General features: G+C 38.8%; 2 protein-coding genes across 4 annotated transcripts in view; one reads left to right on the top strand and one right to left on the bottom strand.

Annotated features, from left to right (window-relative positions):
- Nucleotides 1-14,464, top strand: part of IPPK (inositol-pentakisphosphate 2-kinase) — a 35,240-nt gene extending 20,776 nt beyond the window's left edge. For all 3 annotated transcript variants that reach the window (XM_052779023.1, XM_052779022.1, XM_052779024.1), the window contains 11 exons: nt 488-583; nt 1,423-1,489; nt 4,105-4,226; nt 4,625-4,714; nt 5,332-5,390; nt 5,825-5,897; nt 6,888-7,167; nt 8,221-8,371; nt 9,838-9,940; nt 10,422-10,501; nt 11,537-14,464. In XM_052779023.1, coding sequence (XP_052634983.1) covers nt 488-583; nt 1,423-1,489; nt 4,105-4,226; nt 4,625-4,714; nt 5,332-5,390; nt 5,825-5,897; nt 6,888-7,167; nt 8,221-8,371; nt 9,838-9,940; nt 10,422-10,501; nt 11,537-11,762 — 1,347 coding nt within the window. In that variant the 3' untranslated portion in view covers nt 11,763-14,464. The remainder of the gene's footprint in view (nt 1-487; nt 584-1,422; nt 1,490-4,104; nt 4,227-4,624; nt 4,715-5,331; nt 5,391-5,824; nt 5,898-6,887; nt 7,168-8,220; nt 8,372-9,837; nt 9,941-10,421; nt 10,502-11,536) is intronic.
- Nucleotides 2,079-14,504, bottom strand: part of CENPP (centromere protein P) — a 165,706-nt gene continuing 153,280 nt past the window's right edge. Inside the window, exon 10 of the mRNA XM_052779034.1 lies at nt 2,079-2,386. The gene's annotated coding sequence lies outside the window, so the exon portion shown is untranslated. The remainder of the gene's footprint in view (nt 2,387-14,504) is intronic.

Genomic DNA, 14,504 nt, shown 5'->3' on the forward strand with positions numbered 1-14,504 from the left:
TTCATGCAGAGGTTTGTGATGTGGCTCAGTCTTTGCGGCCACTCTCTTCCAAATCTCCAGGTGATGTATTTTACAACACTCAAAGCCTCTCTTGCACTTAACCTGTTGGTAAGAAGGCATGCTGTGCATCTCTTTTGACTATTACAGTTCTTTGAGCTGTTTTAAGAATAACACTCAAAGACAGAGATCTTGAGTAGTCTCCCCCACTTCCACCTTTTTCATTTTCTCTGTCTTTTTTCCCCTGAAACTTAAGAATCATTATCTCTTCTGACCGTTTTCCTGGTTATCCTGGCCTCTCAGGCAGCAGTGAGGAAACAAATACAGCCAGCACATTTCATGTGTCTGTTTAATTTCAAGGTGCACTGACCTACCAAACTCAGTAGAGCAATTAAGCTACTTTGCTAAATCATTGACTAGTATGTGTATGTATTCTTGAGTGTTGTTTATCATTATTCCATAGTTAAATTACCATGTTTCTGTCTTCCAGACTCCAGAGGAAATACTACACCATCTGCAAAACATCGTAGACTTTGGAAAACATGTCATGAAGCAGTTCTTTGGGGAGAACTATGTTCACCATGGGGTAAATGTTTTATTCTTAAAATAAATGGCTTATGCATTGTAAACACTGAAGTGTTTTGGGGAACACTGAGAGCCAGTAACAGGAATTAATAGGGTTTGCAGATATTCCTGAGGAAGATGGATAGATATATACACACGCAGGTGCGCACGTACCCACACATGAAGCATTTGGATCAGAACAAAGATCCTGCTCTGTGCTGATGAGGTGATTGGATTGTACTGTGGTTTGAGCTATTTCAAGCTCCTAATGAAAAGAATGGTAATTTCTTTGCCCTGCATAAGGTGAGAAGTGAGAGAGAGATTTTTAGACTAACTGCAAAACAAGGGGAGAAACCAGGTTCATGTGAGTTGTCTAGCTTTCTGTGCAGTCAGAGGTAACCTTTTTCCTTGCCACCCACTCTGTTCTTCAGGGTGGCCAGATCTAGTTAACATCAGAGATTTGAGTGGAAAAGTTACACCTTCTCCTGGAACTTGAGTTACACAATTCTGCCTTGGAAGGGTGGGTTGCGAGACGTGGGACGGAATGAAATGGGACTGTTTCGTTTGTGAAAAGGACAAAATGATGCGGGTTTCTTCATGCACATGAAACTTTTCACTGAAAATGTTCCTTCTCATGCATTTATTTAAGTTGGTTTTTGGTTTTCATAGTGGAGTAAGTATTGCATGTGATTGCAGGTACAGATCTTCATATAGATGGTAAATCAGAAGGAGAAGCTGCTGACTGTATAGTTTAGGGTACTGTTGTTAATATCCACTGAACTTTGGTATTCCATTTTAAGACCCCCAAACTGGATATTAATTTTTGTGTTGAAATATATGTTTTCTTTTTTTTTTTAATAGGAAATTATTCAACTGCCTTTGGACTTCGTAAGACAGCTCTGTTTAAAAATTCAGCCAGAGAGGCCAGGTAAGTGCCAGGGATAGCATTAAAAAGGGGGCTTTCCTCAAGCTGTAAATCATTTTGCTTTATTATAAAGTAAAAAAGCATCATACCTCAGAATATGAGGAAGCTTTTTTTTAACGTTTAGACAATGACAAGTTGAAAATTTGTTGTGAAGAAATGGGCGTGTTCTAGAATTGAAAGTTGCATCTGATATTAGTTTCATCAGATTGGGGAAAGAGATCCTCTGTAAGCCTGTGTTTGTTAATTCTTGAACAAGCTTGCAACTTGCTGCAAAGTCCTTTACAAAGGTCAGTGAGGGAGGTGGAAGATGTGTCCCGAAATAATTGTTTTGATTCCATCAGTTTCTTCTCCTGGACTGTGCAGCAGGGCTTTGGAAGGAAGATAGCTTCAGAAACTCCACACTGAATTGTCTTGTTTTCAATGTTAGTATTTCGCTTGGGGCTAAGCATCTTGCATCTTCTGAGTCATAGCACTCAAGCTGTGTGCAACTTATCGTTCCAGCTTTTCATGTCTCTTCCTGAGAGCTGGGCATCTCTCATTGCAAGGGTTTGCAGTGTTACAGGCTGTGCTGCCTTTAATGAGCACCTCCAGGATATGGGGCTGTGCTTGATTTCTCCTGAATCTTACATGCTGTGCTGGGGTCCCCATCCAGAGGTGAAGAGCAAGTACATTTTTCTAGTCCCCTTGGATGGGGTGGGGATTGAAGGGGACAAGTGTGTGGGGTAAGGGTGTACTGACATTGTGAAACCTTTTGGAACATGCTGTAAGTCTTGAAGTTTGGCAGTCTCTGGCACATTCCGTGTGAGGTGAAGCACTACAGAATTTGGTGTCAATTGATCTTAGCAACACTTGGGTGCATTGTTCTTCATATGTGGCTAAAAGTACAGGTAGGTGTAAGCTCTAAAATGGACAAAGAGATGTTGTTCCTCATGGTGTGTTCATCTTATGTTCTCAAACGTTCTTGAAAACAGCCAGAAAAGCCTGCTTTAGCAAAGTTCCTTGAAGAAAAATGTGGTATTAAATCCAAGTACTGTAGCCAGTACTTCGACGCCTTTGATCCAGGAAAAAATGGAATTAATTTACATATAGTGAGCACAGGACACACTAGTGCTGACTTGTCCTTACCTTTTTGAGAAACAGTTCCGCAGTGCCAGAAACCAGCAAGGAGAGTAAGTAGTGTCTAATAAAAGTTACAAAATCAATGATACTCTGGTAGAAGTGAATGATAGAATTTAGTTTTATTTCTTAAAGTTAAATTTTTTGTGTCCGCAGCTCCTGGGGATTTCTTTAGAGGAAGAAATATGGTTGGGAGGAGCTGTCCAAGTGCTTTACAACAGCAAATCTCACTGTTCATTTTTAACAGGAATTTCTTTTTAAACCTCAAAGAAAGAATTTCCTTTAATATTACCTTTCACATAAGCCTGTCTAACTTATGAAGGAACTTCTCTAATAGTTCAGATTTCTGGGTCTGTCTGATTTGGCAAGTGGCTTTCAGCTGAACGTGGATGTACTTTTGCTTCAGTTTGGGAAAAGAAAACAAACCCCAGCATTTTGTTGGAGAAAGGAGGTTTCTTCTTGCTCATGCTAGTGAAGTACAGCATGGAATTGCAGGCTGATGTCGAAAGAGGCTTCCATTTCTGAGATTTTTTTTTTTTCTATTGCAATATATTTTTCAGAATGGACATTTTTCTTAGCAATGGAAACTATAACAGAGCACATGTATCCTGTATGTCTCTTTAGTAACACAGGTATTTGAAAATCTAGGCGTGTATGTTCTTGTTAAATTTGAATTAAATCTCGCAGACCTTTCTCTGTGCCAAAGGATGCGTGTGGAGGGAGGTTATTTAAAGGCTTTACCTACATAATGCCTCTTAATCTTAGTCTGAAGCCATTTTGCTACTTCGTTTCTTCTCAGGATTATATTAAAAAAAAAATGCTATTTTTAAAAGGGTGGCCTTAGCAGAGGAAATTCTTGTTTTAAGTTGTGAGCTTGTGAGGAGGGGGAAGCTAACTTTTGTTCCTTCTGTGTTCCTCTTCACTTCTTTATTATTTTGATGTAAACACTGGAATGGCTAGGAAGAGACTACATACAGACTAAGGAGTTGAGCGAAGCTACTTGCAGGTTCTGTTTAGATTTACACTTTCTCCTGAACTTCGGAATAATTTATGATCTTCCTGTTAGTTTTCACAGATTCTTCTTGACTAGACTGAGGGGTGGTAGTTCATGCAGTTTTACTAAGCAAACATGAGATCACGTCTTTGAATGCAGTAGTAAGTCTGTTTACCTGTTGTCAGCCAATTGAATGCGCTCCCTTCCTGTGTCAGGCCTCACTGACGCCTCTCTTGGGTCGAGCTGGGAGCTGGCCATTAAAAGCAGCTCTTGAGGCACTCTGTGTGCCTATGACAGTTTTGAGGAAACTGGAAACACGTGTTGATAATGGGGAGGGCAAATTTATGCAAATGCATAATTGGCTAAAGCCTGCTAAACTGTGTCCTGTCTTTCTAAGTTTGCTTCCCCCCCCCCCCCCCCCCATCTGGTGGACAAGACAACTGCAGAGTAAAATAAACATCCACACACCTAACTTTCTTGTTCGTGGTGTTTGTTTTGTTTTCCCCAGAGTCTCGCTGTGATAAAGATATGGACACTCTTAGTGGTTATGCAATGTGCCTTCCTAATCTTACCAGGCTGCAGACCAATCGTTTTGTGGAACACCGGCCAATCCTCTGCATAGAGATTAAGGTAATTGAATAGAAGATCCTTCTGGGGGTTTTGTTTGCATTTTTTAAGTACATCCTGAGGAGAGCAGTTTCAAAGGAATGCAGCAGTGAGCTAAGGCAGAGCTCACTGCTTTCACTGTGACCCATAGGATGAAATACGCCCCTCCCAATTCCCGATCTTTCAAAACTTGGGAAATTCCCAGGTGTTACTGGGCTTTTTTGTAGGCCACAGCAGTTTCGTGTGTCCTTATTTCCTAAGTGAGGACTCTAAAATAACTGGGAATAATATACAGGTTTTAAGCATGGAATGTTGACTGGTATTTTTTTTATTTAACTGGAAAGATTTGCATATTGTGTGCCCTTATATTTCTATAAGGAAATACATTTATATTTATAATCTTGTTTGTTTGTTTGTTTTAGCCAAAGTGTGGCTTCATTCCTTTTTCCAGCCATGTTTCACAGGAGATAAAGCACAAGGTGTGCCGTTACTGTATGCATCAGCATCTAAAGGTAATTTTTTTTTTTTTTGTCATCCTGCTTTCCTTTGACTGTACTGTGCTTTATTTGCTATTCCAGTCTTGCTTTCCTGTTGAAACTTGCTTAAATTTCTGATATGACTAAAGATAGTAGGTGGATACACATTGGAGTTGTTTTGTGTGAATCTGGTGAGAGATGGAACAAGTTCTGTGGGAAGCTGGAAGCAAACATACAATATTAGTCTTTGAGGACTATTAATGCTGTTGCTTGGGTAAACTCCAATGTCAAATTTTCTTTCAAGTACAGCTCACCAAATGCATGGTGGCATTCTGTAACTTATAACAGCATGGAACACACACTGAATTCATTTGACTAATGTCTGTTATGTATCTGAAATCGTGTAACTGTGCCTTACTGTAATTGAATGTTACCTTTCTCCATGCTTTCCACTTGTGAATGCAATTTGAATGACTTGAGCTAAACATGAGTAGGAGGACCCATAGTAGTAATGAATTTTACATTCAAAGGGTTTTAAATGTCATCGGACTTCTGAAGACAGGATGTTAGTGCCGCACACCTGACTGTTAAAGTAACTGAGAGTAGTTATTCCAGAAAGAGTGATTAACAGCAGTGGTGTGGGTTTTCAACAGGTAGCAAATGGAAAATGGAAGCGACCAAGTAAATATTGCCCATTGGATCTCTTCTCAGGGTAAGTGTGTAACTTGATTCTGTGTTTTTACCCCCAAATTTGTGTTACCGATTTCTTTCTCAGATTACTTTGACTTTTGGTGTAGTATTAAGGATGATCAAAGCCTGCTTGTCTGACTTTTACAGTGAGTATTTCTGGTGCTATACACCTCCTTACACCTGTTTCAGAAATCACGAGTTGCTTATTGATGTACCAGTGCCTTTTGCTACATAACATTAAACCTAAGAGCTGTTTAGATTACTCAGATTTGAATTTCTAATTGTGAACAGTCACTTTGTCTTTGCACTGACTTCAGCATGAGTAACATGCTTAATGGGTGTGTTCACTTCAGGTGCCCAGTTTGGATTCCACAGAGCCCTCCAGGCTTGGGTGTAAACATCTAAAGACTCTGAGAAAACATTCTTGGATTTTATTTATTTTTTTTTTCCCCCTAGAAATAAACAGAGAATGCACTTTGCTTTGAAGAGCTTATTACAGGAGGCACAGAACAACTTGAAAATATTTAAGGTAAACAATCAAATCTCTCTCCTTGCTTTTTTTGTCTTGGCTTTTAAACAATTTGACTTCAGCATCTGAACAGTCAAGATCCTAACCGGCACCATCGCTATTGGATGCCACCAAAAGGAGAAAACAGGAAAATTCTTAGTTAGATTTCAAGTTAGGACAGGTAAGTAATAATTTCCCAGAAGTAATTAGTCTGAAAGAATCGCCAAGGAACAACTAATAGAAAAGGACTTTTAAAGATTACCAAAGTTTTAAAACTTTATGTGCTTATTCAGGAGGAAGAAGATCAAGAACTTTGCATGTTGCTGCAGGTATTTTTTTCAATTACTGTTACAGCATTCATGAAGGCCAAATGCACAGCATGCCTCACTGAGGAAATAAAAAGTTGCCTTTTCTATGGCATTAATGTAGGAAAAATACAAAGCAGTAACTGATGGCTTATGCAGATTTTCAGATTAATTCTAGGAAATAAGATTCTTTACAATTTATTTCCAATATTAAACCAAGTATTTGAATAACTTAAACTTGTATGAACTGTCTTATTTTTTCTATTAGTACAGGCAAATGTCACACCTTTTCTGTCCCTCTTTATGGCTTTCCCTTTTCCAATCTGGCTATAAAGAAGGTTGTTTCATATGCTGCTTTTTCACTATTGACATTATTGAGAAAGAAGCGATAGGACAATGTGCTAAGTATCAGTTCACTTTTATTGTTCTAATTACCTACAATTGATTAAGTTGGGAAAGTAGCACTTGATTTAAATGGGCTTTTTGGTCCTAATTCAAAGGTTGTTACCTGTGGTATCTGATTAAACTTAAGAGGGCAAATTTGCAAGAGATTGGGAATGCGTATATTTGTATGCAGACTGTTAAATTAATAACATTTTTCTGTGCTATGTGTCTTAAAATATTAAATCTGATGCTTTGATTAACTAAGTACAAATAACTGGATTTCATGAAGTGCCTAAATTTTTTTTTTTTTTCTCATTTGCAGAATGGGGAGCTAATTTATGGCTGTAAAGATGACCAGGACTGTGTGTCTGACTGGAACGAACTTGCTTGTCACTTAAAACCTTTCTTTTTTCCTTCCAATGGGTTGGTCAGTGGGCCACACTGTACAAGGACAATTGTTAAAGAACTAATCCATGTTATAACTACGACGCTACTAAGTAGTACTGATGCCTGCAGGGCAGGTGATATGAAGACAGTTCCCATTTCACAAGGAAGAAGCTACTGTGAAGCAAGTGCTTTCAATAAGGAGCTAGTAAGAAATGGTAAGAAATAATTTCTTGAGCGTTGTCAGTAATTAACTGTTATCACGTAATGATTCAGATCTTTGCCTCTCGTTTGCTGTTTAATACCAACGTGGGAATGGAAACTGGAGTTTTAGTGACATTTAAAAAATGAGTTCTGAGCTGCATAACTGCTAGATAAGTGTTTTTAATATGACCTTGTAGTGAGCAGTTTTAGTGCTGTACCTAATGACAGGGGTAAAAATCAATTCAGAAGGTGAAGAAAAAAAAAAAAGTAAGAGAATACCAGGTTGAGCTGATATAAATTCCCCACTCGTTTGAAATACCTACAATGGTTATGTTGTGTTTGATGAAGTCTGGCGCTTTGGTTGGTTTGTTACATGACACCTGTTTCTTGCCTTTCCCTGCTCTTCCTGTCAGCCCTCGCCAGCCAGGGTGTAGCTCATTTTCTTTTCTTCTACTACTCCACTCCTGGTAGAGAGAAAGGTGCAAACACTGGAGGGAAAAGGAATGGGAAGTGAGAGTTGGAAAACTAAATAACGTTAATTCCTCAGTGCCTAAGTTTTGTAAAGCTCTAATTATTCAAGATGCAAACAGCTTTTTGAGGAAGAGCTTTTTCATTGCTGGTTGGTTTTGTTGTATTGTGTTGGCGGAAGAGCTATCTTACAGAAATGATAGCAAATACAAATCTGTTTATACTGTATTAAAAAGATGTGATATCTGAAATGCTAAATGACTTTCTGGCAACAGTTCATACTGTTGAAAGTGAATTTGTGGTGACTTCAAACTCTCATGAAAAATTTCTCTTGTAGACTCAGAAGTAGATTGCAATGGAAGTATGTGGGTTTTGGTGCGTTGTTTTTTGGTTGGTGTTTTTTGGTTTTTTGGTTTTTTTTGGTTTTTTTTTTTTTGAGTAATTTGTAGAGCTGTATACCAGGTGTTTTATTCTGCAGTCAAATATGTGCTGTTTAAATGTGAAGGTTAGTACATGCACCTGGCACATCAGTGTTTGGAAATGGAAGTGTTCTGGATGACACTCATGTCTGCCTTATTTGAAAATACATTTTCTTCTAGGTAAACATAAATTGGAAAGCTCTGGTTTACCGAGGGGTTGTCTCCTTTATAAAACCCTTCAGGCTCAGATGCTTGACATGCTGGATATTGAGGGACTCTATCCTTTGTACAGTAGAGTTGAGCAGTACTTGGAGGAATTTCCTGAAGAGAGGTAAGACTTGATGGCTTTTCTTTCCAGTTCTCATTAAGTAGGTACACAGACAAGACTGGCTCTATGCAGACATGACCATTTGTTCTCCCTTATTATATTGTGTACACCCTTCCTTTATGATACTGCATATTCTGAATTTCTAATTTGAAATGCCAGATAACATAAAAGATGAGTTTTATTGTTAAAAGTTTTGTTGCCAGTCACTTTGACCTGAATTTTTAAGTAATGATTATGGGAAGTTCACAACAGGGTAAGAGAGAAAAATGCCTTGTTCCTTAGTAGTGGAGGTTGTATATTTGAGGAAAGGTACAGTAAGACAGATGGTTGGTTTCTCCTGCATTCAGTACCTGCAGAGCTAGGGCTATGGCTGCAGTAACTCAAGTCTGTATTGGCCTACCTACAACCTGCCCTTTAAAACCCCAAATTTGATATTCAGCAGCAATCCAGCCTGTGCCTGCAAGATCTTTCAGAAGGTGTGAATCTGCTATTGCCCAGCCTGCCCTCGTTGCATGATAATAGTTCCAAAGGCTGGGTTGTAACCCACATCACAAGTGATCAAATCATACTTGAGGCACAAGAATCTTCAGCTTATGGTGTTTCTTGCCCGTGAAGAAATACTGGGCATTGCAAGCTGCTACATTTGTTCTCAACTAAAGCTTCTTAGTTGTAACAATAATTGCTATAAAAAGCCTTGATTTGGATGCTGCTGCACTGTCGGGCTGTAACTTGCCCCTGTAATTCTGCCGTTGCTCACACGAGGGCACTCTGGCTTCACTTGCAAGACGTTGCTGCCTGTGCTCCTTCAGCTCTTTGGACTCCTCTTGGAGTTGAAGGGTTATTTTATGGGCAACGGTTTGGCCTTAAGTTCTGCTTAAATCTTGTAGTGTGGCTTACTTGTATATTTATACATTCAACAAATAATTAGAAAGTGTATTCTTTCATCTGTGGGGTGTTTGCGTGCTGCAAACCCCACTTTTACACATTCAGCTTTTCAGGAGTTCACGTATTTAACATGGGAAGGAAGGTGGCCAAATAATCCTTCCCTTTGCTGGCACACATCATGAAGCTGGGGGCAGAGCAGGGCCTTGTCAGATAAGTGTGTACCCCCAATGTTTTCAGCCAGGCTTCCGGGAGCTCCTGCAAGCTGTCATAAATTTTGAAACTTACCCATTTTTCAAAAAAATACTGTTCTTGTGGTGATATGCAGGTGGCAGTGGATTAAGAATGATTCATCTTTTAAAAAACCCAACCCAAATCCTAAGCAGTAGCAAATCTTGAGTGATATGAGAATAATGGAGACTGGTCATGGTGTTGGTTAGATCTTTAAGTATTAAACTGTTGCCATGTTTATCGGTGTTATTGTTGGTTTCTTCTAATCTGAGTATCTGGGCTGCTGAAGAAGGATCTCACTGAAAAACAGTAAATCATCTTGGCTGTCAGTAAATCTTCTTTTAAAATTTATTTAGAAGTACATTACAGATAGACGGACCTTACAATGAAGCATTTTATGAGAAGCTGCTAGATCTTTCAACTGAAGATGATGGGACAGTAGCATTTGCGTTAACTAAGGTACTTTTCCTGTGCATGTTGCTGAAGCTTATTTAGTCTGTCAATTTTAATAAACACCTGTCTCACTGGATAGTGTGTTAGCATCACCGCTGGCTGACAGAGGTTGGTATGGTTGAAGTTCTTAATTGTGATAGAGTGTACTTTTATGGCAGAAGCAGTTAAAACCAAACAAGTTTAGCACCAGTTCTTGAGAGAAGAATAAAGCTGGTTATTTCTTTCTAGACTGAGGAAGCATTTATTATTTGCATGAACTGGTGCTGTTTTGGCCTTCAAGAAAAGTAGCTGTAGGAAATAAACATGATTCTTACACAGGATGCTGTAAAACCACTTGGTCCTGCTAACTATCTGTTATAGAGATAATTTCCAGCTCTTAAAGTACTAATATACTGCCTATACTAATGCCTTTACTAAAGAATACTGTTCTTTATAAAAGGCAAACATAAATACAAGATAAAATTTATGTTATTTTTATGGTTTATAGGTGCAGCAGTACAGAATAGCAATGACTGCTAAAGATTGCTCCATCATGATTGCCCTTTCACCCTGTCTACAAGATGAATGGTAAGAGAGACCTGCTTTTGAATGACTCCTCCTCGGTTAGAAATTGAAGATTGTTTGCATGGTTCAGTCAATTCAAGTAACTTTAAAAAGTGTGGCGGGCTTTTTGGAGGGGGGGGGGTGTCCAAATATTTGGCCGTGAGCATATTAGTAAGGCAGAGTTCTCATTTAAGACGTTTAGGACAAATGTCTGTTTCTGAAGAGCTTTAAGTTGGTAAAAAGGTGAAGGTTTTTATATTTACGCCCTTCTTGAAATTTGAATTGATGACTGTTCATAGTAGATTTATGTGGTTTTAACTAGGTACAATTCCTCTGCCTTGGTGTCCTCATATGAGAGATTTTTCAAGATGAGTTGCCTTTAACTGCCTAATTAGAATAAAAACAAGGTAATCAAGAGGTGACATCTTTCACTGTAAGGCAGGAGACTTTGCCACAATATTACCTATTTTGACTTGTGTCAGCAATAACAGTCTGCTCTTATGTAGGGGGGTTTGCTTTACCAAAGCCTTGTTATTTTAGATAATGTTGTTTCCTGCATTTGCCCTGCAGTTCTGAATAAAATGTTGATGATGGAGATGACTTGTGCAACGGCTGACTTAATATTAAGCCCTCCATCCTTCAGTATGCTTGGACACTAGTTCTGATACTAAATTTGTATTACCTTGAACTTACTTAAGTAGGAGTTGCAGTGATTCTTTCTGCTTCTGGTAGCTGATAAGGCTGTGGCTTTGTGTGCATACCACCTAGAAACAGACTAGACTTACTAAATACAAAGAGACAGTAATTGAGAGTAATATTTTGACTTAAGCCATGTGGAAGCTGAAAGGGAAACAACAGGAAGAGGTGCCAGCAAGTTCACTTTAAGACTAGTGAAGCTATAGTTTCCTAAGAGCTACATTAGCTGAAGTTTATTTTCTTAGGCTCCCATGAAAATTCCAAGATAAACATTAGAGTCACTTTTGCAAGGGGACTAGGGATACACGAATGAAAAATGTTAGTTTCAGTGACTCAGATGTGCAATATGGTTTTCTTTTCCAGCTCTGAGCAAAGACCTGTGGTACTAACATCCAAATCAAGATTCACCTTTTCTGTTTCTGTCCTGGACCTTGATCTAAAACCATATGAAAGCATTCCTCACCAGTACAAACTTGATGGCAAGATAGTAAACTATTATTTGAAGAATGTACAGGCCAAAGATGACCCAGTTATGTCCAATCTCTTCAAGGAGAATGAAGACTGCACATTAGTTCTCCATAAAGTGTAACTGTTTCCTTAAGGTTATTTTTATTCAAACACATTAGAAAGTGAAAGATTAATGGAATACAATTATGGTGATTTTTTTCTTTTCTATTGTGTTCAGTGCATTTTTCAGCTGTGAATGTTTTTGCTTTAAGAAATGATTTCTAATTGGTATGCCTTTTCAAAGACATGCAATAGCACTAAACCACGCATTTGCTATATAACCTTAATGAATGTATTTAATAGGACAGAACAGATAATGTGCCATACCTTGGAACTAGAGGACAGATCAAATTAATACTAAAAGTCTACTTCCTTAGAATGGAAAGAGCACAGAACTAAAGGTTTCCTGAAGTATTGCACTAACATAGAAAACCTAATTACTAACAAGAGAAATGCCTTGGAGCTTGTGCTTCGAGTCTCACTCATGCCTCCTAGGAAGAGGGAATGCTCTGACAAGACCCAGTCTAAAACTTAGCATTAAGTCCACTGAAAATACAACTGAAGTGGCTACTCAAGTGTTACTGATCTATGGAACTACCATGTTACTGCAGAACACTTTTCAGTACTAATGCATGAGATTAAGAACACCACACTGCCTCCAGAAGGTTTGAGATCACCTTGTATCTACCTAAAGCTTCTGAAACTAAGTGAAGAGGGTTAAAGGTAAGCGTCTTTGAGTTTTATGTGATAGTTGGGCTTAACTCATCTGACATACTGGTCTTTTATTTTTTATACATTATATGCTGCTATTGAAGGTGAAACCACAGCTCGCTCTTACCTAACTTAAACTGAGCTATAAGAATAATATATTCCGAGTTTTACAGATTATTTCAGGTCTTTCAGATTGTGTCAAATGTTGGCATTATTTCACTGATACCGCACACGTGTGAGCAGCTGCTTTCAGGCTCCTTCTTTTTAAGTGACACAGAAGAAAGGTGACAGTATCTGATTTTCTGTGCTGAAGCTGCAGGGGCTTACTTTCTCATGATGAGTACTGGAGCTAAGCTTGTGTCACTCTTGAGCAATTTAATGATGGTTTTACTTTGTAAACATTGGTATGGGCAGCTGAAGTCTTGTGAGATGTTGCAGTAAAAGCCATCCTCAAGGAGGATCCTGAGTTGGAGACTGAGGATATATTCAAAACTGAGGGTAGTATGATAAAATCTACAGCCGCTTTTCCCATACACTTGGGGGATTACACACCCTGAAATGTGCAGAGAGATGCTAGTCAAGCTACAGTGAACTGCTGTTACCTGGATACAGTGTGTGCTTACTGGTAATGTTTTTCAGAATAGTGTAGGTTAACATTTAAAAAAATATATTTATATTGGGATCTTGGTGTAATGTTTGAATTGTTCCATTTTACCTGAAATTCAAAAAGCAAAAGCAGAAAACCCTGTATATTGGCACAACTCAAGGAAGAAACAGGAAATGGAGAGTAACAGCACTCGCACAGCAACAGAGCTCTGCTGTGAGCTGTGACCCATGTTAGCAGTCTCTTGTATTCCACTTCCAGGTGACAGTGTGCCTTTCTGGGATAGGGTTGTGGGCTGCTCTCACTGAAATGTGATACTTCAACAGTGCCATCAGCTGGTAGTGGGCAGTGGTAATAACCCCTTCTTTCCAAAGAAAATCTGGGGGGAAAGAGAGCTATTGTTAAATCCAGAAATCCTCCAGCTGTTAGACAAGGGGAGGAAGGAAGGACTATCCATGGCTGGAAAGTTGCAGGTTTTTATGCTGTAACTTTACACACATTTTGTATGTGTGTAAATAGAAATGTATGTGCTGATTGAACAGTTTCATTTTCATGCAAGAAGGAGCTAAAGATGAACTAAATGAAAGGTTACACAAAACTAGCTAAACCAGTAACATGTCAGTGGATAAAACAGCTTGTCTACTGGATTCCAAACTTGAAATCAGTCTGCCTTACATCTAACAAGGTATTTTATTATAGAGTTGCTGTTCATCAAAACTTAATCTCTGGCATTGCTCAGCTGTAGATTCTGACCAAAACCAATCCAGCCTGTCAGTTTTTCCTGACCTACCAGAACAGTAGGAGACTATTTCAGTGATCAAATAGTGGATTCTTAAAATTATGGTATTATAAACATATGGTTGCCTTAGTTCTTGATTTCTCCACCTATTTCACCATTGCTATAAAATATTTTGTCATAACTTAGAAATGGAGCAGGCAGCTCTACTGCTTGTATGGTTAGAGCAGCTGTGGACTTGAAAAGGAAGTCTCCTAATATTACTTGAGGGGCCACAGTTAGTTGGTGGTTTTGGCCCCTTCGTTCCAGGACCAACAACTGTTGCTCTCGACCTGAGAAGGACATGGCTTACAATCACATTGGTTTGGTTTGGATAAGGTGGTTTGGTTCTGCTAGCTAGTGCAGAGCAGGAGCTCTCTGGAAAAATGCTGAGAGCTCACAAATAAGTTAATGGTACATCTGATGGAAGGGAAGGAAGATTACAAGGCATCTGTCTAACCTGTTTTGTTTCTTCAGGGATGAATACATGAAATGTGATGCTTTTGTAATGTGTTACCTGCTAGAATTTCCTCCTAGAATTAGGAAATCAAAACAAAGCACTGCAGCGAGCAGTAGTTAACTCGTCCATCTCTCTTTACAGAAGTGTAATGGTCCTTTCTTAGTTTAATGCTGTCTCAACACTTACATTGTGGAAAAAAGTTACTTCATACAGTTACCCCCTCCCTTTTTTTTTAAGCATAGTATGTCTTTGAAATCTTCAAATTGTCTACTTT

The sequence above is a fragment of the Harpia harpyja genome, chromosome Z (genome assembly GCF_026419915.1).
Source record: "Harpia harpyja isolate bHarHar1 chromosome Z, bHarHar1 primary haplotype, whole genome shotgun sequence".
Taxonomy (NCBI): Eukaryota; Metazoa; Chordata; class Aves; order Accipitriformes; family Accipitridae; genus Harpia; species Harpia harpyja.